Here is a 27,634-nt window from a genome sequence, read left to right on the forward strand (position 1 = left end):
CACTGTTCAACGATCTCGATCAAAGTGGGAAGAAAATACAGCAACACAACAGAATGCCTTTTAACTGCGCAATCACTGATCAGTCAAATTTCAAAGAGGAGCAGGAAACTGGCATCAGAAATACAACCTGTCATGTGTTTTGTGCACCCATGTAGTTATGGTTGTCCAGAAGGGATGTGTATTTAGAGATCACTGACACTTACCAATGCCGTTGACTAGAGTTATCTTTTGGCAAATGAGAAGGACTTGGCACTCAAGATGAGGATGATTCTGAAGGGTTCGATCAAATAGAAAAACACTATACTATGATGCATATCAGTTTTTGTTTTTTCTACTGAATTTTTGTTTCAGGGGTTATGAGCATAAGGAGGTGGCATTTTCACTGTTACATTGTTATATTCTCTTTTAATGGGGAAAGTAGAAGAGGAGCTTTTCAGACCTGGATATGTCCTTCAGCACAAGTTACTTGTGTGAAGTTTCTCATACTTCACTACATGGACAAACAGTATGCCATAGATAAACTGCTTATAAAAAGACTGGTGAAACTGGTAACTGGTCACATGAGAGGCTGGAGAAACTGTCAAGTCAGACCATCACTCAAGTCAAAGGGGTGTCAGATTCAGAATGAGGTGGCTGAAGACAAAAATCAGCATGAAGAAAGCCCCATGTACCATTGGAGTGAAAGAATCATACAGTGTAACTAACAAAACTAATTGATGGTAATGGTAGTGATGGAGGTGATGTCAGAGATGAAGGACATTGAGGAAAACCTAATAGCCTGTATGCATATGAACCATTAAAGGTGTGTTCACATGTATACATTGAAATTGATTGGCGGTGACTTCAGTACCACACCATTTCTTAGTTTTAAGTGTTTTAGTATTGAATGTAGACAAAACAGAACCCAAGCTAAATTTAATTGTGTCAGTAATGTGTTTTCCTTACATGTAATTTATGCCATGTATTTAGTACACAAAACTGTGAAGCGCACCCCTTAGAAAAATAAACAGGAAGGGGCTATAAAATGGCTATTCCCATGCATACTAAACATTACAAAACAAAGCACTGTGGAATACTTTCATCTTGAACACCTGCACCAGTGCAAACTGTCAATCCAGCAGCTGTGTGACAGATTGCAGTCGTGGCAAGCTCTCCTGTGCTAGCACTGAGGCCATGAACAGCTGAAAAAGGTATGTCCTGTACACTACAAATGAAACCTAACTACATTTAGTTTGAGAATGTAGAAATGTAAATTTCCATTCTGTCATTCTCACAGAAGTGCTTATTCTGGGTTAATAAAGTAGGAGTACAAAAATGCACCTATTAAAGTTGCAAACATTGTACCTATGTGTATGCCTGCCCACATGTCAGTCATGTTGCCATGTAAACATGTAAATTGTCATGTAAATGTCAACATGTAAATTGTGTAAATTCACAAAAGAAATGCTGCATCAAGAAGAGCGCTGTTTTCCCCCCAGGGGAATCATCTACACCCTAAACATGCATATTGACCTAAAGGATTTTATGGCAATCTATCAAAAAGAACTCACAATTAAAACCCTACTGTGCCAGGAAATTAAGGATTAGCGCACCTATACCTATAGTTGCATGGATCTGAAGGTTTCACCACTCTTCATCAACAATCTATGGATGGTACTCTGCAGATTGCTGCAGGGAATTCAACATGAAGTCTATCATCAAAATACAGTATAATTTAAAAAATATTTTGTAGCATGGGTGTAATAATATGGCATCCACCTTAATTCCGTATTAATTGCCCTGACATACAATTTTCCCAACTGCAGATGCTTTATCTAGACTACTTGATAGACTGAAATCACAGGAAGGGATATTTTTCCAGCAAATCCAATTCAGAGTCCTCTACGACACATACAACACCTCAAGCGCATTTGCATTCTAAATTACCCGTTTTGGAGCTTGTTTATAGTTTTAAAAGTCAATTGCTTATTGGGTATGAGATGCTCTTTGTTATTCTACCAGCATTGTAGGGTGCTGTTTGGTTATCGCTTGAACAACCATTAGGGGTTTAACCGGTGCGGGCTTAACAATTATTAACGGTTCACCATCAATGCTTGCATTTCAGTACTTGCATGCAAACTGCCTGACCAATGTGCGTCTTGTTGCGTTTTATCTGAATGCATTCGTGGTGAGGTTGCACTTGAATCAAACCGCCATTTCACTCTGTCTAAATCAGGTGGATGCGGGGAGGGGTTGCCCGAAAATGGCGGCTTCTACAAAGGGGCTGAAACTAGCTCATCCTTTCTAATTACCAAGCGATTGGGTGCCGAATTCAACCACTTTACTATTACTTTGGTCTGGACCCCTGCAAGAAAATAATACCTAAAACATGATTCTTCTTTAATGCACAGGGGTAGAAAAAAAGAGTTTGTCTCACGTCGACATTTTCAGCGAGAGATCCACAAAAGATACTAACCAGCTAGCTTTCCAGCTAATGTTAGCTATATTATGGTTGCGCTAAAAAAGTATAGCTAGCAGTCGCCATCTTCTTTAAGTGGTTTAAGGATTATACCGTTCCCATTATTCAAAAACTACACATTTTCTATTTAAGTATAAATACTTACATAATGTAATTATAGTTAAAAATCAGTGTATGTTAGTAAACGTAAAGAAAAAAGGCCAGGCTTTCTGTTGCTAGCTGTTAAGAGAGGGTAGTTTTTATTCAGCTGCCCGCCATTACTGTTGAGGGCCAGAGCGACGGAGGCGGCGGCAGCATCTTGTTTTTTTGGTTGTCAAGAAGATGGCGGCTTCCTGAAAGGCATGAGAGGAGGTAGCTACTTCTTAACAAACCGAAATCGCCGGGGTTAACTTCTTAAAAGTCCTCAACACCAAGACGTTTTACAGAAAAAATAACACGCAAGGTGTAAGTATATTAAGTTGTGAAAATTACACGCTTGGTTGTTTCGTGTCTTTTTTCGTTGCGGCTAATGTTAGCTAGCTGCCATCCGCCATTTTTCTTGAGGGAAGGATGGCTAGCTAGTGAGCAAGATTAGCTTGCTAGCTAGCTAGTTTTAGTCAACAAGATGGCTGCTTCCACTGATGAGGCGTGAATAGAAACTATTTTGAACATTAATAGTGTTCAAATACGTAATGGTGTTTTCCAGTGTTTGCAATGAAAGTCAAAAAAATGCTCATAAAGATAGATTGGTAATTCTCGTGTGTATCGTAGCTAACACTGATAGCCAGCTGGCTTACGGTATCAATCTCACTAGCTAGCTAGCTTGCAAGCTAACCAGCAACCGTTCACGTAAAACTGAACGGTTTTGGTAGTCTATAATGTGGAACTGAATTTTCAAACATTCGATGTATTGTTGATAAATTAACTAACATGATATTTTCTGTGTATGCTTACGTGTAAACTGCACTTATTTTAATCAGGGAGTTAACTAGATGCAAAAATCGCCGCTTGACAGGAGGGGGTTTGTGTTTGGGTTGTTTGACAAGATGGCGACTCCCAGAGAGGCATGAAAATCGCCTTCTGCGGCAGCCAGCAAACTAGGAATGAAAAATAAACCAGCTTTAAGACAGCTACACATCTTATTCCTGCAGAAATAAACAATCTGGGCGATTTAATACCGGACTGAAATTTGGATAAAACATAAGTGCAATGTAGTTTGTGCTTAGCTGGCTGGCTACATTAATGCAACAATCCGTGGGTTCAACCCCCTTTTGATTTTTACATCATTTAAACGCCGCCATTTTTTAGGCTGGCGGAGGTTTGTTTGGCTCTTACAAGATGGCGGCTCCCATGGAGTGGCACTGCTGCACTTCTGGAGGGATTTAACCACAGGATAACATTATTATATATCCTGCGTGAAGGAAAATAAACGAAATTATTTTGCCTGAGTGAGAGAAGCACCAAATGCAAACGTTTTTTTCCTCCCGGTGGCCCTAGGGCTCACTTCTTTACCAGCCGGCTTTTTTCTCCGCGTCTCTTTGCAAAGCGTCTTCTGCTGTGCTAAAATGGCGGCTCCCATGGATTTTTGCATCTTTTTGAATTGAACTATTAATATTGACGTTTTAAACCACGTTATACTGCTTTAAGTTAAGACAGAAGCTTGATACAATTTTCGTGTTATTTTCGTACTTTGCGGTTATTTATTTATTATAACTTACGAAGTTGCTACACCCGTTTTTTATTTGCCTAAATTCTTAGCTTGCTAGCACGAAGCTAGCTGGCTAGCTACCTAGCCAGACTTCTTGCAGATCTGGCTAGCTAACTTAGCTAGCTAGCCTTTATTCGCGCTGACGTTTCTGATAAAGCATTTAGTTTGGTAGTTTTTCTTTTTTTGTTTCCCCTTCAAGAGGAAATGTCTTCTCCTGGTTCCACGGGATCTGGGACCACCGGTTCGGTCCTGCAGCCGCGGTGGAAGCGGGTGTTGGGCTGGTCCGGCCCGGTTCCCCGACCCCGCCACGGACACAGAGCGGTCGCTATTAAGGAGCTGATGGTCGTTTTCGGCGGCGGCAATGAAGGAATCGTGGACGAACTGCACGTTTATAACACAGGTAAGTGTAGTTGGAAATTACTAGCGTGTCTTTGTATCATTAAGTATCACACAAAGCTATCAGGTCTCGAGGAGGCTGAATATTATACATTTTAACATTGTTTAAATTGTGATCTGTAATCTTTAATGTCACGCAATTAATGTCGACTAGCAACTGCACGTCCGAATACATCTGACTTAAATATTTCAATATTTTTATTCTTGCTGGCCTCTTTTAGCTAGCCTTCGTGCTGTGGTGTAACTCCGTTAGCGGCTAATGCTAGCTGTAGCTAGGCAGCTAGCTAGCGATAATGCGACCTCGGCTCAATATGTTGGAAACAATGAAAATGCCAGCATGCGTTTAAAAACTAGATAATCATGTCTTATCAGCAGACGAATTGCTTTAGTAGAGCTATTGCTGATAATGTAGTGTGAAAACAGACGGTCTGTTGTGCATTTAAAGAATTACTGGTTGTTGGAAAAACGACAGTTTGTTGTGCGCTACAGCGGAACTGCTGGGAGTGGAGGGAAAATACAAAGAAAAATGGCGGGTTAAAATGAAATGGGCGGGATCACCGTCCAGGCTGAAACATCACTCCCAGTGCCCGTTATTCGCTTTATTAACATTATTCATATGAGTAAACGCGTAGTAAACACCTGTGTTAGTTGTTGGGAAATCATGGGTTTTAATGATCGGGTCCTGCCTTACGAAATCAACACGACGGACGGAGCCCCGCAGTTCCTTAAATAAATTACCGCCCACCCCCCGCCCCCATCCGGCCAGAAATGAATTCTTAAAGGCGGCCGCAAAAGATAAGCCCGGTGTTATACAGGTGCATTGTTTTCAGCGAGTGCTGTGACAAAAGGTAACACGCACAGGTGCCAACGTATGGAAATTAAATTGGGTTAGCTCATCTGACCATATTTTTTTCATAGAATCGTATATTTAATAATAGTTGAACTGGGAATACTTAAGACAAATACGTATATATTTATTAAATAATACCCCGCCAGAAACGAGGATAAAATAAAACGTCTTTTTAGAATGCGATACAATATAGATACTCTTTGTAAATGTCTTTATGTATTTTAAGTTTTGTTTGTAAACCTTTTACTAATTTAATGAAATCTGAACACTCGTCTTAATTTGATGTAATTTACAAGTTGAGACTGCAATATGAAGTTTCAAGTTTCTGGAGTGTGTTTAAAGTGTAAAACATCCAATTTTTTACACAAATCCCTAACAGCCTAACAGTCCACATTGTTATAATATATTTTTATGATGGAAATGGTGGCAAGGCACAGAACATATGAGTGCATTTTCCAGTGAGAATCAGTTTAACTAGAAAAACCATTATTGGCCATTTTGCCAAGCTGTCAGAAGATGTTTGTGTGTAATTCCTTGAGTGGAGTCCAGACAGATTTTTTTAAGCATCACTGTTGGTTTCAGATATCATGGTAACAGACATTAGCCTTTCAAGCTAAATATGTACTCAGTCCCCTCAAATATAACCTGACTAATACTGGCTTTCATCCTTGCTATGGACTCTTCTGTTTGTTTAGCTTCCAGGTTACTTTCCTGATTGTATTTTTTGTCTGTCAGCACAGAAAAGCAGCAACACATTTTTTTGTTCTTGTCCTAATAAAAAGGAGAAAAATACTGGGCCCATAGTCAACTTAATGGAAGGTGGTACTTGTCAAAATGGATATTGAATGGAGAGCTCTCTTGTTTGGAATCAAGCCCAATCATTGCAATCTGCAGTTCAGACCATGTTCACACAGAAGTGATGCAGCAGAACAAACTACACTTTGTTTTGGGTGCTTTGTACTTGAATACCCCGTATGTACTGTATTGGCCTAAATATAAGGCAGTCCTCATTTGGCAACCACCCTTTTCAAATAAGAGATTAAGTGCATATTCATAGTATTTATCAAGTTAATGAAGTACAACTTCAACAGTGAGCCAGGGAGAGCTGGAGTTTTTCTTACTGTAGAACTTTTCAGAAGTCCAGTAGCTTGTGTCTGTGTTCTGAAGCAAGCACATACAAATAGCTGAATTGTCATCCTTGAGTGGTGCTCAGATCAGTCAGATGTTTCTCCTGTTGTGCACATCAGTATTGTAGTGTGTGAAAAGTAGCTTTGCACCATAAGTTTTCAGTTCAGTGTGAGAGTATCACAATGTGGTGATATACCTATACCTAATTGGCAGGTACAAAGTCACGGGGAATCACCAACTGTCTGCTGAATACACCTGTGGTCTGTTTCCATTGCCTTTGCCTAATCTTACCACATAGCTTTAGCAGTAGCAAATTTGACTTGTCCGCAGGTATCGCACAGGTTCCATTTTGAACTTATATTTCAGAGAGGTTGCTTAAGAAAAGCATGTTAACTAATTATGATAATCAGAATCAGACTTTATTGGCCAAGCTTGCTTCTATACATACAAGGAATGTGAATTTCCGATGCCTTTGTGGTACTTTTGTGGTGCTTTTGTGCAAACGGCAAAGTGACAAGAACAAATACCAAACAGTAGTGGAGGTCACACACTGATTAAGGATGGGATGAATGAGGTATAAGCAGGTATTGCACAATGAACATGAGTTAAAGTAGACATTAGTGCAGGCTGTTGATCTGTATAATTATATATATATATACACAACTGTTACATATACAGTACTGTATATTAGTGTACAATTATATACATTTAGTGCACAGAGAGAGAATGTGATTTGTACCTCAGTGCAGGCCGTAGATATGTATAACTATTACGTGTACGATTAAAGATCCACTCTTTGTTTAAAATTTTCCATTTTTAGAAATTGGTTAATCTGAGGACCATTTTGGTCACAAGTGCATTCACAGGATGTATGTAAAAGCTATAGCTGTGGTAGTCCCTTTTCTGCTGTTGTAACCTGGGAGAAGCAGAACCTTGAACTAAAAGGGTGGGATGGTTCTTTTATTGTGTGTTCATTCAATTTCCTTTCTTAGTGTCGCTTGTGCCCATTGTCAGGTCCAGCAGATCAAGGGAAGCTGAGATATCAGATTTCATTAACAAGATGGTAGACAACCTACCAGTACAAAAAGCAGAAAGGTTATTCTTTAATACATATCTGCAGCTATGGTGCTAAGCATGTAAAATAGGCTTACCTATCTGTGGTTCCAGTGTGCTACTACCAGCTGTGTTACCGGGTCAAAGTAGCAAGGAGCAAAACAGTCAGAGACAGAACTTCATGGTTCAGCCACAAATATTGTATTCATTATCACCAGCTATTCAGCACCTTCAGTCCTTTAAGAGCTTCTGGTTTTACCTGTTACTGTGCTGGCTGTAGATGTTCTTACTTAGATCTCTTCCCAGCAGGAGTGCTCATAACAAGTCCATTGTCTCAGTTAGGTAGTGTGCAGTTTTGTTCACCCATGTTTATGTAGCTCATGTAAATTGATGTTTTTCTGTTTCTCACAAAATGGTTTCTATTTTTGAGTGTTGTGCATATGTGGAAACTAGCAATGGTGCTACCACATGCAGAACAGGCCTGCATTGACATCAGTTTATAAAATTTCATCCTTTTCCAGGAGTTGCTGACACAAAAAAGATGAATGTCTATAATGTAGGGTAATTGTAATCGAAGTCAAAGTGACAAAAATCAAACTGAATCTGCAGTACAGTAATCTCTTTCCAGCTGTGCAGTTTGTGTTCAGTAATTACCTTTCACTAATTGTTGTTTGACCAGGGTGTGAGTCTGGGATTTTTGGGGTGAGAGGGGGCAATCCTGCTAGAGACAAACCCAAAATCCTATAATGTGCACAACATCCTGAAAACATGTTTGGCATAAATGTTGAATTATATTGTAGAGAGGTACAGACAAGTTTTACAAATGACAAAACTGCAGGGCAATAGTATTGTGACTAGTTTCATTTGTTAGCAATGCTAGTAAAATAGGGGCTGGTGATACTAGCTGAGAGCAACCAACTGTAGACATAAACACTGGTGCAACCTCTAACGGTACAGGTCTTGTGAAAATTCAACAGCTTTCCATGTAAACACTCATTAGTTCCCTTAACATGCTGCCAGATAATGAGATGCTGCATTCATGTTCATTGAGCGCTGAATGGTTTGCTACAAGAGCAAAGACAAGCACCGACATTAAAGCAAAAGTAATCTGTTTGGCTCTGCCTTGTCACTTGCGGCTCCTTTCAGGACAGCTAGAGTAGGGTGTGACTCGTGGCTACTATACTATTGGCTTTTCAAAAGACATTAAGTGAGTAGTGTCACATGCAAATTTGTACTCCCTGTTCCAGTTTCAGAGATGGGAAAGGTTGACAAGAGATTATGTAGAGTTAACTTGCTAGCTGCTGTTATGTGTTGCATATTGAGACATGCATATGATTAGTCATCTAGCTAAGTCATCTGCAAAGAATAAAAGTGGCCTAAATAACTAGCTTGTTAGCTACTGATTTGGTAAAGAATTAGTCAACAGAGCAAGCTAGTTTAGCTGACTACATACTATATTTGTTGACCTGTCTAATTTGATGTACTATAGTGTTCATCATTTTTGTTTATCCTATGCGATATCTAGCTAGCTAATTTAACCACGTTTTGAAGAAATTAAACCCAATAGCAATAGTTTATTCTGTCTATTAAGCATTGCTGTTAAGTATTCCCTTTAATATCACTGTAATTGCGTGCAACATGCTAGAAGTGAAAACCTGTTTAAATTTGAATTTACCAAAGCACATAAAATAGCACAACAAAAGAAACATGCTTTCTTCAGGTGAAAAACTCTTCTTGAGTCTCAGTGCTCTGAAGATCAGCTGAACAGATTCATCAGTGAAATTAGGCATGTAGTGTCTGCATTATCTAAAATTCTGATTGATGGCAGGGCATTATGAAGGAAGAAGACAAATGAGAATTGACAGGACATGTCACTGAGCTAGCCCTTTGTTGCCAGTAGTGCTAAGTAAAATGAAGACTAGGGGCTGTTGAGTGGAGCAGTTGGCAAGGCGTTCCTCCTGATTGCAGACTGAGTTCCGTGGCCTGCGTTTGAAACTGTTTGTGTCACTTCCTGACAATGATCAGGAGTCTACAGATACAAAGAGCAGAACAAAATTGGGTTTGGTAACCTGGCCACATTTTCCTCATCAAACCACTTTCAGGCACCCTGCGATTCCTTGGGTGCCAGCAGATTGCACGGATGATCAGTGTGGTAGCGTCTATCCTACAGTTGGCACCTCCTTGACTGATGTGGCTGTGTGACTTGTCATGCAAAAAATAGCCATTGGCTTCATGTGAGTGTAATGGAGGCCTGCATTCATCACGCCTCAGTGCTCCCATATGAATGGCAAGGTTGTTGCTTTTAGATGAGCCAAATGTACAATTGGCAGTTCTAAACAGGGTTGCGTAAAGGGGAAAAACATCTGAGAAACTAGAGAAACTATCTGCTGCACAGTATACAATACACACTCAGAAATACATCAAGTTTATTTTATGTTTAAATTTAGTGAATGACATTCACTGCACCCCAACATTGTGACTATCTGAAGTTTATGATGTTAATTTATTGGTATACTTTGACATTGCTGTTGGATGCTTTGAAGTGGATATGTATGCGTTTCCATTATTTTAAAAGTTGAGGTATTTCGAAGCCCTCCCTCTGTCATTGTCAACAAAATTCCAACTTTGTCAAATACGTCGCCAGCCTGAAAGACATTATCTAACTAGCCAATAGGTAGTAGTAGCAAACATTACTGTGTGTTAGCTGTGAGCTTTACCTGTAATGTTATTTTGCTGGGTTGCTGACTAGCTGCTAATAATATAGTGTTGCTACCATAAAGACATATGCCTTTTAGTTAAAATGCAGCTTAATTTCCAGTCAATTATTTTGGCTGGTGAAAAATTGAACTTTTTTAATTTGCTTAATTTAGAACCCTGCATGTGTTTGTCTTTAACTGCCAGCCAGTCGACAGTGCAAAATTTGTAATGTGAGCTAATCTGGCAGCTGACTGTTTGGTCTGAAATGTACTACCTTGTGTACTAATGTCCTACTACTATTTCAAGATCAGCTGTTTCCATTTACAGTTCAACTTGTGTCTGTGGAAATGGCTAGTTAATTGTGTCGACTTTCTGTGGTATCAGTTTTAATGTAGTTTTGTAAGTACTTGCTTTGATTTCGGGCATGAGTGCGAACCAAATAGGTTTACATGCTGTTAGTCTGATACAGCATATAATGCAACGTCATACAGTTTTGTGAGTTTCACCGTATGTTGATTTTCCATAGTATTTTGTCTCAAAAACCGTGACAGAAGAAGATAAAAATCTGAACAAAACCGTGAAGTACCTCTGAATGAAACCCTGAATGCACCTGTGAGAATAAAAAAAACTGCAAAAAGTATTAAAAAATCTCTCAATCCAAAGTGTTTAATGAAGTATATGTACAATGTGACTTGCATAATTTTAAATATGCTTGCACCAGTAGATGTTCTTGTACTTGTGACGATGCATCTGACACTTGCAGTGTTTAACGCGAGCAAAAATGATATGCAGTATACGTTAATTTTCTTATGATAAAGTGAAAGCAAGGAATACAGTTTCTCAATTTTTGAATTATGCAATTTGAAGAAACAGACATTACTTGCATAGCTAAAATTCAAGTGTCTGGGCAAAAGTCCATAGATGCCATAAAACATTTCAGCGAATATTTGTACAGATACAAATACACACATGCTGTTGACACTGGAAAGCTAGCTAATTAGCTATCTGTCTAAAGTTGTCTGACAATATATATTGTGCAGTTCCAGTGTGGGCTTGCCAGTTGCAGGGTCATTTCCAAAAACTAGTTAAATCTAAAGTCACATGACTCTACATGTTGTGTAAGTTTTCATTGATTTTACCATGTTCAGCGTATAAATACTGCTGTAGCCATTTTTGAGCCCCACTTAATACATTGCAACGCAGGTCTGTAATATAAGCAAAAAATATTCTATCAGCTGGTAATGCATTTTCAGTCTTAATCAGGACCTGATTTGGTATCCCAAACAGTACATTGCTGCACCTCGTGTATGAAAACGCAGGTTATCCTGACATAGCAGTAGCCTTTGACATGTTTCACATACACACTTAGTATACAAAACAAATTTGCTAGCATGTACCAGTCACATTATAACCTTTGTTGCAGGCTGCATGTAACCTGTTCTACCTGCTGGCCCAAAACATGGGGTCCATGGGCTTGGGTAAATGGGAAGTTGTTTTTTGTTTTTTTTCCTCCTTCAGTTCGATTCTGTCATGCACATGGGTGTTAACTTTGCAGTAAGGACAGGAATCCCAGATTGAATTTTGGTGCAGCACCTCAGTAGTAAAATGGCTTGAACTTTTTCCAAACACTGGAAAATTCCACAGATAAGAACCTCTGTGCCCGTCCTCTTGCTTGCTTGTACTCATGAGCAGAATATATTTAACATTATGTCCTTTATGAGGCTAATTCATGAAGAAATTTGTCATATATAATATGTGTACTTGTTTTAAGTGGAAGAGAATATGTTATGAAAGTGAAAATTTTCCTTTAACAGTTGAGACCAGGTGAAAGAATTTGGTTCCTAAATAAAAAAAAAAGGAGGACTTAAGCAAAATTTTGTTCTTCCTTGGGTTTAAGATCTACCCAGAAAATAGTGCGTCTTTGCAGGTGGAGCAGAGTATTATTTTGGATGGTTGTTTGCTTTTTGTGCCACCGCAGAATTTCAGGTTTGTACCCCACAGCCTGCATTTGGCTGTATAGTCATTGTGTTCAGTGAGTTTATTCTACACAGAGCGAAGCTTAGAATGCTACAAGCTAGGTAGAGGCACTACTGAGGTTTTCCCCCTTTCTGTTTGTGTTATATTTGGCAAGGAAACACTGACCTCTAATGGGGATTCTTGCAAATTGCACCTGGTTTGGGTTTTGCACGTCAACTCCAGAATGAAACCTGTGGTAGTCGTAACTGTCAGTGTAGCGGTTAGGCAGTCAATAATGGTTAACAAAACTCCTGAATACTTGATACATCATCCGAATATGCAACTCATATTTGAAAGCTAACGGGTACTTTGTCTTATTGAAAGAGAGAATTTGAACTGCGTCCTGTCATGTAAAAATATTATGTTGCAAACTAAATGCTGAAGTAATGGAGTCAAGTTTCAAGCCTTATCATTTTTCTGTTCTTTTCCTCTGCAAATGTTTTCTGGGATGACAATACATCTGCAGAGTCATTGCCAAGCTGGTTTAAAATTTTGATAACACACTGGCCATAGATAAAGAATGGTGTCTGCCTTGACTGAGCTTCAGACTAGTGGCTTGTTTTCTTGATTCCGAGTGTGCCTGCCACATATCTAATTTAAATTTAATATATTTCACAACTGCAAGGTTTTAACTTTATTAAATACATGTTGAATGTATTCTTATTACAATGTTATTAACTGTATGGTTTAAAAAACTGCTCATATCACAGGGTATCCATGTGGTCATAGATTTCCTGAACAAACTAATTTTAGCTGTATGGTAGTGATACCATGGACTGTGGGACTGACTTGGATGCTGTTATCGATGGCTCACAGGCCATTGTCTTTTCTGGATGCCACTTCCTTCACTGGCTGCGTGGAAGCCAAGACTACATGTAAACTGCGCTCAGATGAAGAACGGCCCCAGACTTTTCTGTGTGGGCCAGATGCTATCTGGCTACTCTGCTTTCTTGTTATTTGTGACTATAGTTATCCAGTGAAACAGTTTCAAAACAGTGTGTAGTTCTCTGATGGTGAGAGCTTTTCCTAGCTTGGCAGTGTGTAATTTCTCTGGATACTGTGAACCTTGGCAGGGGTTAATTCTGTTTAACACAACATGCTCTTGGTAACGTTAGCCTATTTCCTCGTTTAAAGTGGCTTACATGTTAGTCATACTTCACTGAGATAGTGACGATAACTTGTGGTCCCTTCTTGGTTCTTAAACACTGTGTTGTCTTTGTCTGCAGCCACCAACCAGTGGTTTATCCCAGCGGTGCGCGGTGACATCCCACCAGGGTGCGCTGCGTATGGCTTTGTGTGCGATGGTACTCGACTGCTGGTGTTTGGAGGAATGGTGGAGTATGGCAAATACAGCAACGACCTGTATGAGCTGCAGGTAAGAGTGCGTTCTGCAGCACGCCCGGTAATGTGTGCCTCTTAAAGTGCTTCTCCATGCATCACAAAGGAAATGAACAGTCAAATATATCTGCTGGGTGTGGGGTTCGGACGCAGTGCACCTGCAGCACAGCAGTACTGCAACGTAAGCATCATCTGCCACGGTTATGAAATTTGAATGTTCAGTGCTACACCAAATATTTTGAATAAGGCACTAATTTTCTAATAATGTAAGAAGCAGAAGAATTAGCCATTCAGTTTTCCTGCCCATTATCTGTAGTCCCTGAGTGCAAGGAGTGCTCTTAAACAATCCCACTTCTTCCACCACTTGTCCTGAGCATCTCTCTCTAATCCTCGTTCTTTGTGACGCAGGCTAGCAGATGGGAGTGGAAGAGACTGAAGCCTAAAGCTCCGAAGAATGGGCCCCCTCCCTGCCCCCGTCTGGGCCACAGCTTCTCCCTGGTGGGAAACAAGTGTTACCTGTTCGGAGGGCTGGCCAATGACAGCGAGGACCCCAAAAACAACATTCCCAGGTACAGTAGGAATAGGGATGATATTAAACACACAAAACGGAAGGAAAGTAATCAGACTAAACGTTGTGGAGTGTAGTAGTAAAATTGAGGTGGATACCATATTAAGGTGGTTTGGGCAAAAGAAACTGATATTTGGGGGTGAATAAAAGGCAGGTGGTCCAGACAGAATGCCCAGCAGACACTTCTCTCTCCCGATGCGCAGATACCTGAATGACCTGTACATCCTGGAGCTGCGTGCTGGCTCCAGTGTGGTGGGCTGGGACATCCCCATCACATACGGAGTGCTTCCGCCTCCCCGCGAGAGCCACACCGCTGTGGTTTACACAGAGAAAACCAGCAAGAAGTCCCGCCTGGTCATCTACGGGGGCATGAGCGGCTGTCGCCTGGGAGACCTGTGGACTCTGGATATCGGTGAGGCGGCGTGAGCGATGCGGTCCGATTACTCAGCGGCTGTGTCCCCTCCGTGAGAACGGGCTGTGAGTGTGTCAGCTGTGTACTCAATGCCTGCTCCGTGCTGTGTGTGTGTTGCAGACACCCTCACCTGGAACAAGCCTGCCGTCAGCGGCACAGCTCCTCTGCCCCGCAGTCTCCACTCCGCCACCACCATCACAAACAAGTGAGTAGCTCAGTCGGCCAGGGGGAGACCGGCAGCCGGTGCTGATGTTTAAACATGACCCTGTGCCTGAGAGGAGCTGATCGCCCCGCGTCTTCCTCTTCTCCCTCCGCAGAATGTACGTGTTTGGGGGGTGGGTTCCCCTGGTGATGGATGATGTGAAGGTGGCCACACATGAAAAGGAGTGGAAGTGCACCAACACGCTGGCCTGCCTGAATTTGGGTATGCCTCTCCCCCTTACGCCAGTTAACTCCTCTGGGTCTGTGCGGACACAGTTTTGGGTCTCTCTGGTGCATCTTTATCTGCAGTTTGCTCCAGAAATAAAACGCACACTGTCAGCAATGCTGATGCTACAGTCACATAAATGCACAAATATGCTGTTTATACTGTCTGCCGACTTGAAGCTGACAAACCGTTTAATTTGCAGTGTAGCAGCATGTCACATCTTTTACGCATATGGTCATGATGTCATTTTTCCATTTCATTAACGCACTGCGTCTCTCCGCCTCAGACACCATGACATGGGAGTCAGTTCTGATGGACACTCTGGAGGATAACATCCCGAGAGCCCGGGCAGGGCACTGCTCCGTGGCCATCAACTCCAGGCTGTACGTTTGGAGCGGCCGCGACGGCTACCGCAAGGCATGGAACAACCAGGTCTGCTGCAAAGACCTCTGGTACTTGGAAACAGGTGAGTCCGTCCTTCAATTAAAAAAAAAAATCAATTTAAAGAAAATTAGAAATTGGAAACGCTAAATGTGGGTTTCCGTCTGTCGCTGCTCGTGCAGAGAGACCGCCGGCACCGTCCCGGGTCCAGCTGGTCCGCGCCAACACCAACTCGCTGGAGGTGAGCTGGGGCGCCGTGCCCACGGCCGACAGCTACCTGCTGCAGCTGCAGAAGTACGACATCCCGGCCGCCGCCGCCGCTACCTCCCCGGCCCTCAACACCACGCCCTCGCTGCCTGGCAACTCTCCCAAGAGCCCCGCTCCCGCCACGGCCGCGCCGTCCGCGCAGACCTTGCCGCTGTCCGGCATCACCCTCGTGCCCCAGGTCGGCTCGCCGACCACCTCCATGCCCGGCAGCCCGCTGGCTGCCACCACCGCCCGCGGCCCAGGTATGCACCGCTCTCTCCCCCTGCCCCACAGGCACTGAGCAGGCACCACCTCAGAAGCACCGGCTTTGCCCTAAGTTCTGTATCTTGGTTTGTCGTTAGCATAGCTATGAAAGCTGCCCAGATTTACAAACTGGGGAAGACTTGTAACTGTTGAGTTGTGTTCAGTTCTGCGCGGTGCCTGTGTTAACAGTAATGCTAACGATGTCCCTGCTGTCCTCAGCTATCCTGAAAGTGGCAGCGCCGCACTCCACTGCTGGAACCTCCATTGTCACTGTGCGCCAGGCCAACCCGGCTGGGAAATCTCCTGTCACTGTGACGTCACTTCCTGCTGGCGTCCGTATGGTCGTGCCTGCACAGAGCAGCCAGGGAACGGTACACAGAATCTTTTTTTTTTTTTTTTTGCAATATGATGACAGGATGAGATGATGACAGTTCTCATGAAACTAGTGGTTCAGGAATTCTTGCGGTATAGGCTTGTCATTGAAGTATCTCTCCTTTTCAGCCAATCGGTAGCAGTCCTCAGATGAGTGGCATGGCCGCCCTGGCTGCGGCTGCAGCAGCCACACAGAAGATCCCGCCCTCTTCCACGCCTACTGTGCTCAATGTGCCAGCTGGTGCAACCATTGTAAAAACGGTGGCCATGACTCCAGGCTCCACCACTCTGCCAGCCACAGTCAAAGTAGCATCACCTGTCATGGTAAGTTCCGTGAGGGTTGGCACTCATTTGTGCAAACAAGGTTTTCATGTTTGAGCTGAAAGAGAGAACTTAATTTCCATTTCCATTAGCGTGTTGTCTAGCTATAAGATCATCCACATGTTACATGACAGGTCTAAAAAAATTACAAATGTTGTAAAAATGTTGACCAGATTGATATGAGGGGGATACACATGATCAGTAAATTAAGTTCTTGTTTTCCTGCATGGAACAGTTTGGTTATCAAACAAAGTGCTATGTCCGGCTGCAGTGCTCAGAGCTGCAGCCTGCAACATTAAGCATGTGAAAACAATCATGCATTTCTCCTGAATTGGTCAACACAGAAGAACAGCTGCTCTGTCTAAGTCTGGTGTGCCTCAGAATAGAAACCTATTTGCACAGCTGTGAAGATGGCACATTAAGTCGGGAGCCTTATATTATGCATGAACTGCGGTGATGTCTGATACTGTGACAGATTCAGTGACATCAGCACATTAGCCTGAATCAGCTGATCAGGCCTGTAATGAATAGAAAAATGTTTTTTTGTCCTCAGGTGAGCAACCCGGCCACCCGCATGCTGAAGACGGCGGCCGCCCAGGTGGGCACGTCGGCCGTCTCCACCCCTAACACGCCCACGCGCCCCATCATCACCGTGCACAAGTCCGGCACGGTCACTGTGGCCCAGCAGGCCCAGGTCGTCACCACCGTGGTGGGTGGCGTCACCAAGACCATCACCCTCGTCAAGAGTCCCATCGCCATGGGAGGGAGCGGTACACTGGTATGGGCAGGGAAGGGGCGCTGGGGTGGGGGAGAGTTAGGAGGGATGCGCTGCTGCAACAGGGAACGGTACAGACGGTCGTTACCCAAATCACGATTGTCTTAATACTGGTAGCTGTGTTGGATTGATTGAGTGATCCTATTGGTTAGGAATATGCATGAACGCATGAAAAAAAATCTGAGCTGCTTTGTACTACCCTGTACATATGCACCTGCTTGCTGAGGTATCGGAGCACATGGTGATCCCCTTCTCCTCCTCTTTCCCCTCTTTTCTCTCTGTCCAGATCTCCAACCTGGGCAAGGTGATGTCTGTGGTGCAGACGAAGCCGGTGCAGACCTCCGCCGTGACCGGCCAGGCCTCCACCAGCCCTGTCACCCAGATCATACAGGTCAGCTGGCAGAGACGACAAGGTGAATGCAGCAAGACTGGCGGGTCTTTCAGTCTTTGACTCAACCCCTCTTTTTCTTCTCTTTCTCCTCGCCCAGGCAAAGGGTCCTCTCCCAGCCGGAACCATCCTGAAGCTCGTGACCTCCGCGGACGGCAAGCCAACCACCATCATCACCACCACCCAGGCCGGCGGCACCGGCAGCAAGCCCACCATCCTGGGCATCAGCAGTGTGTCGCCCACCACCACCACCAAGCCTGGCACCACCACCATCATCAAGACCATCCCCATGTCGGCCATCATGACCCAACCCGGAGCCACAGGTCAGCATGGGCCTGGCCCACCACTGTCAGCACCGCTCCGCACAAGGGCCAAGGCCTGCAGAACATGCATTTATGTGTCCTTTAGAGCTGTGGAAGGGCACTAAACCAGTGTCCAGCATTAGTGCAGTACATATCTGCTCCACCTGTATCATCAGGGTGATGGGGTTGGTGCTGGCCTTTTCACAGCTGTTACTCAGTGTAAAATGTTTGTGCACCTTCAGCAGGAGTGACCAGCACCCCAGGGATGAAGTCTCCCATCACCATAATAACCACCAAGATGATGACCTCCGGCACAGGGACTCCTGGCAAAATCATCACCGCTATGCCCAAGCTGGGTGCAGGCCCTGGCCAGCAGGGGGTGACACAGGTACCCTGTGAAAAAGCACAAACCTTGCACAAAACTGCCTTTCCCCAAGCTTGAGGACAAAGTGTACTGTGCTTTTATTATAGAAGAGCACTGCAAAGCACAGACCTGTACATCTGCAAGTGATAGATGGTGGTAATGAGGGCTAAGCTCCAGAATTGGACCTCACCCAAAATACCACAAACTAATAAAGTTGTTGGATCAGCTTATGCTGCTGAGTTAATGTTTTTGGTTAAAAGCTTGCTGTGCATTGGAACCACCTCTAAAGGCTATGACTAAATATTTACGTGTAGTTTGCAGCTTATTGAAGTAGTTTGTGCGTGGAATTCTCGACTGCATCGCCGGAACGTGTTTTGCAGTCCTATATCCTGAAGTTACTTCAGAGCCATTTAGATGATATTTATTTGGCTTTATAGCCTTACTGTCTTTTGAGTATTTTGGGTCTAATGCGCTCCCCTTCTCACTTACATTGTAGGTGGTTCTGAAGGGGGCACCGGGTCAGCCAGGCACCATTCTGCGCACTGTGCCCATGGGTGGAGTTCGCCTGGTTACCCCAGTGACTGTGTCTGCCGTCAAGCCGACTGTAACCACACTTGTTGTCAAGGGAACAACAGGTAGTTTATCCTCCCCACGTCAGACTTGGTTCTAAACATCCTGTTTAGCAGTTTGTCTCAACTGCTGTCCTGTTAATTATTTTATCACTGAATGTTTACATGTGTGTCCCCAAGCCTTTTGAATTGTTACTAAGAATTGGTTTACCTTGCGCCTTGATCCATAAACGAAATTGGAGTAAATGCAGTTCTTGGTCTCCCTCCCCTCAGGTGTGACAACTCTGGGCACTGTGACGGGCACCGTGTCGACCAGCCTAGCTGGGGGTAGCGTAGCCAGTGCCAATGCTTCCCTGGCCACTCCCATCACCACCCTGGGCACCATCGCCACCCTCTCCAGCCAGGTCATTAACCCGGCTGCCATTACGGTGTCCGCAGCCCAGACCAGCCTGACCACAGCCTCCCCGCTGCCCACACCTACAATCACCATGCAGGTACGGCACGTCCTCAGCTTGAAAAACTAGAGGGCAATCTCTAACTCCTACAGAGTCCTTCATTTTTTGATTTTCCTTGCCAGCCTGTTTTACTAACACCTGCCCCCCCCCCCCCCCAATTTCTTCTGACAGTCGGTGAACCAGCCTACCCAGGTGACCCTGATTACCACCCCCAGCGGTGTGGAGGCCCAGCCTGTCCAGGATCTGCCAGTGTCCATCCTGGCCTCTCCCACCTCTGAGCAGCCATCTGCCACCGTGGCGGAGGCCGGAGCGGGGGACATCCCCGGCACCGTCACCCTGGTGTGCTCCAACCCGCCGTGTGAGACACACGAGACCGGAACCACCAACACCGCCACCACCGCCTCGGCCAACATGGGCGTGCAGCGCGTGTGCTCCAACCCACCGTGTGAGACGCACGAGACTGGAACCACCAATACCGCCACCACCGCCTCAGCCAACATGGGCGTGCAGCGCGTGTGCTCTAACCCACCGTGCGAGACGCACGAGACCGGAACCACCAACACCGCCACCACCGCCTCCGCCAACATGGGCGTGCAGCGCGTGTGCTCTAACCCACCGTGCGAGACACACGAGACGGGCACCACCAACACGGCCACCGTGGCGTCCGCCAGCATGGGCGGTGCGCGGCAGGTGTGCACCAACCCGCCCTCGGAAACCCACGAGACGGCCACCACCAACACGGCCACCACTGCCAGCTCCAACATGGGCTCTGACCAGATGGGCACTGTGGAGAGCAAGTCCCATTCCCCTTCCTCTTCCTCCGCCTCTCCGCCTGCCGCTGCTGCCGCCCCTGCCACGCCTGGAGTCACCGCCGCCCCTGGGGTCCTCCGGCCTGAGAACCTGCGGACGGGCACCACCTACACCCCCACCACGGCGCGCTCCAACATGGGCTCGGACCAGACGGGCACCGTACAGAGCTCGCAGTCCGTGGGTGGGGCCGCCTGCCCCGTCTCCCAGCTCTCCCAGACGCCGACTGTCTGCTCTAACCCACCCTGCGAGACCCACGAGACAGGCACCACCAACACCCCCACGCAGTCCACCGCCAACATGAGCGCCGCTCAGACCGGCACCGTGCAGAGGGTCTGCTCCAACCCGCCCTGCGAGACCCACGAAACCGGCACCACCAACACCCCGTCCACAGTCTCCTCCAACATGGGCGCCAGCCAGACAGGCACCGTGCAGAGGGTCTGCTCCAACCCGCCCTGTGAGACCCACGAAACCGGCACCACCAACACCGCCACCACCGCCACCTGCAGCATGGAGGGCGGCGAGGGCACAGGTACGGACGCACCCACACTCCGCATCTCACCCGGTGTGCGCCTGAACTGTGCTCATTCCAGTGTCACACTGCTGGTTTGGTTGGCGTTTTGGCTGTGCTAAAGTGAACCAGTTCTACTCCACAGCATACTATCTTTCGTGTGTCTGTGCACCCGGAGTGTTAGTGTTCTTCCTGAGAGCAAACTGTAACCACAGGATGACACACAAGTTTAACTGTGCTAACACGTTTGCCTGGACATCGTTTGCCTTCCAGCTCAGGGTGGTGACGCGACACAGGGAGACAGCACCGCCTCCGAGGTCCCGCCCTCAGAAGCGGCCAATCCCGCGACAACACAGAGCAGGGCGATCACGACTGTGACCCAGGCCACGCCCGCCCCCGGACCCTCTGTGCCAGTAAGGCCGATTTATGTGCAGTTGGAGAGAGAGAGTCTTAGGAGCAGAGCCAGAGCCTCCATCATGGCCACAAAAGGGCATTAGGTGGAGGGATTCATTTATATGAGAGGTCTGGCACAGGTCGTAGCAGTTTATGAAAGGGATTAGATGTAAAGTAAAAATAACTGGAAAGGCAAAAGTCCAGGACATCAGAAAAATTGTTAGCAAGTTATTCTCTTAAACAGTTTATGCATGTCCTCGAGTCCTCATTTAGCTGAAGTAGCCTTTTCAGACAAGCAGCATTGATTGAACATTTGGCCTGAATCTCTGTAGTAGCCCAGCGTGTGATTGATTTACTGACACCTGGAGTTAGGATTAACCTCAAGGGACTCGACTAATTAATACGGCTGTATTGACTTGTGAATGCAGACACTAAGGGTATCAGTGCCACAAACTCTGGAATACTGTTCATGATTGCTGCTGCTTTGCATACAGGTATTTTGACAGCACTATGCTTCCAAAGCTGGGCTTTGAGCTTTCTTATATGACCAACTGAAATGTTGAGCGTAACGGTATATGTAGCTTAACACGGTCTACGCGACAGACCTTTGAACCAGTTCTCATTTTATCTCTCGTTGTCTTTAACCCCCTCCAGTCGATCTCTTCGATCACGGAGTCGTCGGGCGTGGGGCGCGAGGACGCCGCCGAGCTGGCCCAGCTGCAGCAGGCTGGGGCCCAGGCCGTCCTGGCGGTGGGCGGCGAAGCCCAGGGCGTGGAGGGCGCCGGCCCGGAGGAGGCGGGCGAGCCCATGCAGACGGAGTGCCAGGCCGAGCTGGGCGAGGAGGCCGCCGTCGCCGGCGTGGCCATGGAGGAGGACGCCGGAGTGGGAGAGGCGGCCACCGTGCTGCAGGTCCAGGTGGAACAGCTGCCCACAGCCATGGAGACCCAGCCCAGCCAAGAGGAGCAGGAGGTAGCGCTTTTTCACAGGGCTGACCGAGGCCTAATTAAATGTGTCATTTAGAGTGTGACTGACTGACTGACTGCAGGGTGTCTGCTTTCAGGTGCACGTGCTCACAAACCAGACACGGGCAAGCCTAGCAAGTTATACCTCAGTGTGTAAAGTTAAACCAAGGGCAAGAGCCAAAAGGGCTCCTTACTTTTAGGATGTCGTGTGTGTGTGTGTGTGTGTGTGTCGAGCCAAACGCTTATGTCCCTGTCTCCCCTCCCTCCCGGCAGATGGAGCAGGGTGCAGTGGCCGGCGCTGGCCAGGACCAGGAGCCCCTGACTCTGCCTCAGGAGCTGATGTCCGAGGGCCAGCCCACCACCCTGATGGTGACGGGCCTGACCCCGGAGGAGCTGGCGGTGACGGCGGCAGCCGAGGCCGCGGCGCAGGCGGCCGCCACGGAGGAGGCCCAGGCGCTCGCCATCCAGGCCGTCCTGCAGGCCGCCCAGCAGGCAGTCATGAGTGAGTAACGGGCTGGGTGTGGGGCAGACGTCCTCGTGCTTTGGGCTTGGGACTTGAGCTTAGGGACTGTTGTGTGGTAGTATATTTGGTTTTTGTCAGATTGCACAAGTTAACTTGTGGTAGGGCTTGAATAATGTTATGCTCACACTCACTGGTCTTGAGTCTGACACTGTTGCTTGTTTAAAATGAATGGTTACATCTATGTTCTGTTGTGACGGAAGTCGCTCTGGATAAGAGCGTCCGCTAAACGCAAGTAATGTAACGAGCTTAAAGCAGAAGTGTTAAATTCTCCACCCTCTCCCACAGGTGAAGGCGACGGGGGACACGACGGCCACCAGCCGACCACGATCCCCATCGTGCTAACACAGCAGGAGCTGGCTGCGCTGGTGCAGCAGCAGCAGCAGCTGCAGGAGGCCCAGGCCCAGGCCCAAGCGGCCGCCGCTGCCGCCGCCTCCGCCTCCGCCCAGCAGCAGCAGGCCAACGCCCAGGCCGCCCTGCCCACCGAGGGCCTCGCCCCCGCCGACAGCCTCAACGACCCCGCCTCCGAGAGCAACGGCCACAACGAGATGGCAGCCGCCGTCACCAGTGCTGTGGCCAGGCTGCTGCCCAGCACTTCAGCGGAGAGTGAGTGTCTGTGCGTCCCCCCTGTTCCTGACATCCCCTCTGTACGGTGTCTGAAAGCACAAGTTTAGCACTTCCCCTGGGATACACCCTTTCACGTTAGACACATGCAGTGAAAACGCAGTATGTCAAACAGGGCTATGGCTGACTTGGACCGTTGGACTGTTCATAATCTAAATGATGACAAAAGAGTTGCTGGCATTAACGGGCATTTCCCTGCCAATGTTTCCCCATCCGCAGCCCTGGCCCCCTCCAGCACTTTCGCCCCCTCGCAGCCCATGGTGGTGACCAGCCCTGCCAAGATGCAGGCCGCCACAGCTCTGGCCGAGGTGGCTAATGGCATCGAGTCTGCAACGGGGGTGAGCGTTCAACTAGGACTTGTTTTTTGCACCAGCCAACCTTGGAATTGCATTAAATTGGATGGAATTTCCTTTCTGTATGTCTGCCTGTCCATCTCTCTCTCTTTTAAACTGACTCCCTGCTTTGTTTGGGGCCCTCAGAAGCAAGGTGCTGCACCAGCCCTGGTGAAGGCGCCCGTGAAGAAAGAGAACCAATGGTTTGACGTGGGAGTTGTCAAAGTGACAAACATGGTAGTCACGCACTACTACCTACCGACGGACGACGCGCCTGCTACTGATGTAAGTGCTGCCAGTGGCACAGTACACAAATGTCCGAGATCATGGCGTGCCCAGGACATGCCCCTTTGCGAGCGCCTGATGATGGCATGTCTCTCTCACAGGATGACTCGGGCGCCATCCCAGACTACAGCCAGATGAAGAAGGTGGAGCTGCAGCCGGGCACTGCGTACAAGTTCAGAGTGACAGGCATCAACGCCTGCGGCCGTGGCGCCTTCTCAGAGATCTCCGCTTTCAAGACCTGCCTGCCGGGCTTCCCCGGAGCACCCTGCGCCATCAAGATCAGCAAGGTAACTGAACTCAGCCACCATCTTTCATCCCCTTTTCTGCATTCCAGGCATCAGTTTTTCATTGGTGGCCACATTAGGACTTGAAGTGACAGCCCTCTGGGCTACCAGTGAACAAACTCTTGCCAAAATCAATTCTTGGTAGCCCAGATTTTCTGAACAGCATAACATTAATGCATTGAGGTGAACAGCTATCCATGTGTCTGAATAACATCTACATTTATGTGGTTGAACACGCCTGTACTTTCATCTCAGTGTAATGACTTGGACTTTACAAGCGGAAGTTGTTTCTTTAATGTGGCTCACCTTCACATCGATTATAGTTGACTCGTTAGCTAGTTAAGTGGTAAAGAGTAAGCTTGCACTACCTAGCAAACTAGCCTCATGTCTATGTTACCTGCAGCAGCAACAACAAAAAAAATCCCATAGTTTTCAGGGATTTGGAACATCACTGTTAGGTATTCTGGAACAAAAACGATCATTTTTGAGCAGCTGTACTACTGGACTGTCCCGCCCTCTTGTTTCTGGCCAGTTTTACTCAAACAGCTTCTCCCCCTCCCCCTCCCCCCCAACTCTCTCTCTCAGAGCCCAGACGGTGCTCACCTGACCTGGGAGCCCCCCTCAGTGACGTCAGGGAAGATCATAGAGTACTCGGTGTACCTGGCCATCCAGAGCGCACAGGCCGGAGAGCAGAAGGCCTCCACCCCGGCCCAGCTGGCCTTCATGCGCGTGTACTGCGGGCCCAGCCCTTCCTGCCTGGTGCAGTCGTCCAGCCTGTCCAACGCCCACATCGACTACACCACCAAGCCCGCCATCATCTTCCGCATCGCTGCCCGCAACGAGAAGGGCTACGGCCCCGCCACACAAGTCCGGTGGCTGCAAGGTACGCGGACGCCCTGCTCTCACTCGGGAAGACGCAGCAAGTTAGCTAATGGCATGTTGCGGTAAAGGCTTTTAGTTCCTGATTGTAAAGCGAGACATATCTCTGCATGAGTCTGAACTGGTAAGTTGGGCCCAGTCTGGTCAGCGAAACTCAAAACTCAGAGGGTAGTCAGTTGTCTAGCATGTCTGTTTTTGATTGCAAAACTGCATAATTGTGTGCTTTACGTTGAGGCTACACTGTAGCTCTTTCTCCCCAGCATTTGGTTTGGTGCAGGGGATTCTTGGAATTGTTAGCGTGCCTTATCGTTAGAAAACCTGACAAACTCTCACTGCGGAATTGTGATCAGCTTGGAGTTCTCACAACATAAAAACATAGAAACAATTTTTTTTCCTCCTTGTACACATTCGTCACTGTGGGTGCTTGTCTTTGGCAGAGTCCAGTAAAGATGGCTCTGCAGCGAAACCCGCCACAAAAAGACCAGTCTCTTCACCTGACGGGTGAGTAGCTTTGCGCCGCTGGAGCCTCATTCAGCACGTCACTGGCTGTGCACAAGTGAATTGCTAAGCCTTCAAAATGCAGTTGAACTGGAAATTAAGTGCTATCAAATTTAGGGACTTTGTCCTGTCCCCCACTTTAATTAAATGGGTTTGATTTTGCTTTTTGCAGGAAAGCCACCGGTCCAAAGAAGGCAAGATCAGACCAGTGAGGGATCCCCCCTCCCTCTGCCCTTCTTCCTAATCAGGACTATGACTGAACCCATCTTCCCCCGATCATCATCCACCTGACCACCACACACCACACCACACCACAGCCTCAGCTGAAACCAACAACCATCCAAAAAATGAAACCACAGCAAAAACAGCAAAAGAAACGAAACCGAGATTGACGTAAATTTGAGACAAACAGCCCCTGTCACTGGGCATTGTGGTGCCATGGACGCCTTATCTCAACCTGTATTTTTTATTTTATTTTATTTTATTAATACTGCTTCTTCATAAGCAAACAGATGAAAAGCACATCTTTTTCCTTTGTTTTTCTTGATATATTTTTTTCTGTCAAATCTAAACTGCAGCATTCAAGCAAAAAATTAATTGCATTTACTAGTTTGACATGTATTCCCCCACCCCTCCCCCACCCTTTTCTGGCTTGTTTTGACACAAGAACAATGGATAGAAATGATTACAACTTTGCTCGTAGTCGGTTAGCTTTTTTTTTTTTTTTTTTTAAGTCTAAAGTGAATAAGACGTTGGGTTAGGAGGATAAGCAGGACATGAAGCTTCACATGGGTGGATACATCGAAATGGAAAACAAATGGCACTTCACACAAAGGGGATGCTTTCCAGAGGAAACGACTAGCTTCCGTAGAAAAAAAATCTAACTAGGCATCAAACTGGACTCCCGTCTCCTTGTTATGTTGCATCACTGTGCGCTTGTACCTTGCTGAAAGGGAAGAGCAGATCATGGATGATCTCACCAAGTGAAAGAAGAAAGGACTTAGGTTTGTGTAGATTCAGAGACTTAGAGTAGAACTGAGACTTTTGCCGCACATTAAAACAAATCTTGTAAAAAAAAAAAAAACTTCCCAAAAAATTAGCAAGCGGTGATGCAGAAGTTCTGCGTGTGGTTTATTTTTGTATTTTTTAAAGCTTTTTTCCTTGTGTGTATGTGTGTACTTCAGAGTGCATTTTTTTAAAACCTCACTTTTTTCATTTACTCCTTCCTTCCCTGTTTGTTCACGTAGTTTCCGTGTGTTTGTGGGAAGAGGTGGCGGCGTTGAGGGAGCCACAATCTTTTTTTTTTCTTTTTTTTTTTAAATCTTGGATCGATTAATTGTTTGTACTTGTTGTATCAGAGGAAATTAAAAAGAAATGACTTTTTGTATTTGTTTCGAAGAGGATGGGAAAACAAAACGGGACTGAATACCCAGGGAGAGAAGAGGAGGGTTTTTTGCTTTGTTTACTTAACTCTTTCAACGCTTGTATTCTTTAGTGTACGCCAAAACTGGACATTAAAGGAAATTTTCGCAGAGAACACACACACATCCTCCTCTCCTTTCATTCTCCCTATAAACCGCCCTTCATCAGTTCAGTAGTTTCAACACAGTGCATTTTTAGCTGTTGGGATTAAGAGGATTTTTTTTCCTAACTTGTTTTAGAACGTTGCAGGAAATAAAACGGATTTTTCTTCCCAAATTGTGGAGAAAAATGTCTGCAGAAAATGTTGATAAAAGGATGACTATTTACATTAGTTTCGGGGGCTCTGTATTTTGCAGATATGACAGGGGGGTGGAAGTTTGTGTGTAATGTGACAGAAATGTTACCAGAAGGATGACTTGTATGTCTTTTTGAATCGGGGTGGTCACTTTTTTTTTGTTTTGGCGGTAGGGATCGGGTGGGTTACAAGGATTATTGGCATTGCCAGAGTGTGGGCTCAACTGTAAATTGGTTCCTTCATATAGCAAGAAGAAAAAATCTTGGCTTTTTTATAATTATCTGTAACAAGTTTTTACATGTTGGTCATCTCTTGCTTTTTTGTCTTGACATATAAAAGAAACAGAAATATCTGT

At 46.1% G+C, this 27,634-nt stretch overlaps 1 protein-coding gene across 2 annotated transcripts; it reads left to right on the forward strand.

Annotated features, from left to right (window-relative positions):
• The first annotated feature begins 2,568 nt into the window (after nucleotides 1-2,568).
• Nucleotides 2,569-27,634, forward strand: hcfc1b (host cell factor C1b). Of its 2 annotated transcripts, none has more exons than XM_036532633.1 (28): nucleotides 2,569-2,902; nucleotides 4,345-4,545; nucleotides 13,512-13,660; nucleotides 14,032-14,192; nucleotides 14,395-14,603; nucleotides 14,724-14,808; nucleotides 14,921-15,027; nucleotides 15,317-15,496; nucleotides 15,594-15,920; nucleotides 16,141-16,292; nucleotides 16,423-16,617; nucleotides 17,168-17,392; nucleotides 17,676-17,780; nucleotides 17,878-18,100; nucleotides 18,322-18,467; nucleotides 18,940-19,078; nucleotides 19,286-19,506; nucleotides 19,639-20,806; nucleotides 21,059-21,198; nucleotides 21,833-22,147; nucleotides 22,414-22,642; nucleotides 22,949-23,266; nucleotides 23,504-23,622; nucleotides 23,764-23,901; nucleotides 24,003-24,188; nucleotides 24,771-25,068; nucleotides 25,502-25,565; nucleotides 25,735-27,634. In XM_036532633.1, exons 2-28 carry the CDS (start codon nucleotides 4,350-4,352, stop codon nucleotides 25,772-25,774), a joined length of 5,835 nt encoding a protein of 1,944 aa, XP_036388526.1. In that variant the 5' UTR covers nucleotides 2,569-2,902; nucleotides 4,345-4,349; the 3' UTR covers nucleotides 25,775-27,634. The 2 variants fall into 2 exon arrangements, with proteins under 2 accessions (XP_036388526.1, XP_036388527.1); XM_036532634.1 differs by having other exon boundaries at nucleotides 18,325-18,467.

This window comes from Megalops cyprinoides, chromosome 7 (assembly GCF_013368585.1).
Source record: "Megalops cyprinoides isolate fMegCyp1 chromosome 7, fMegCyp1.pri, whole genome shotgun sequence".
NCBI classification, from domain to species: domain Eukaryota; kingdom Metazoa; phylum Chordata; class Actinopteri; order Elopiformes; family Megalopidae; genus Megalops; species Megalops cyprinoides.

What these genes read in the sequence shown, in the direction of transcription:
- hcfc1b (XM_036532633.1), top strand. Translation starts at nt 4,350, where the DNA reads ATGTCTTCTCCTGGTTCCACGGGATCTGGGACCACCGGTTCGGTCCTG. An exon ending in CACAGAGCAGCCAGGGAACG is followed by an intron (nt 16,293 to 16,422) that starts GTACACAGAATC and finishes TCTCCTTTTCAG; the next exon opens with CCAATCGGTAGCAGTCCTCA. An exon ending in CCAGCCAAGAGGAGCAGGAG is followed by an intron (nt 22,148 to 22,413) that starts GTAGCGCTTTTT and finishes CCCTCCCGGCAG; the next exon opens with ATGGAGCAGGGTGCAGTGGC.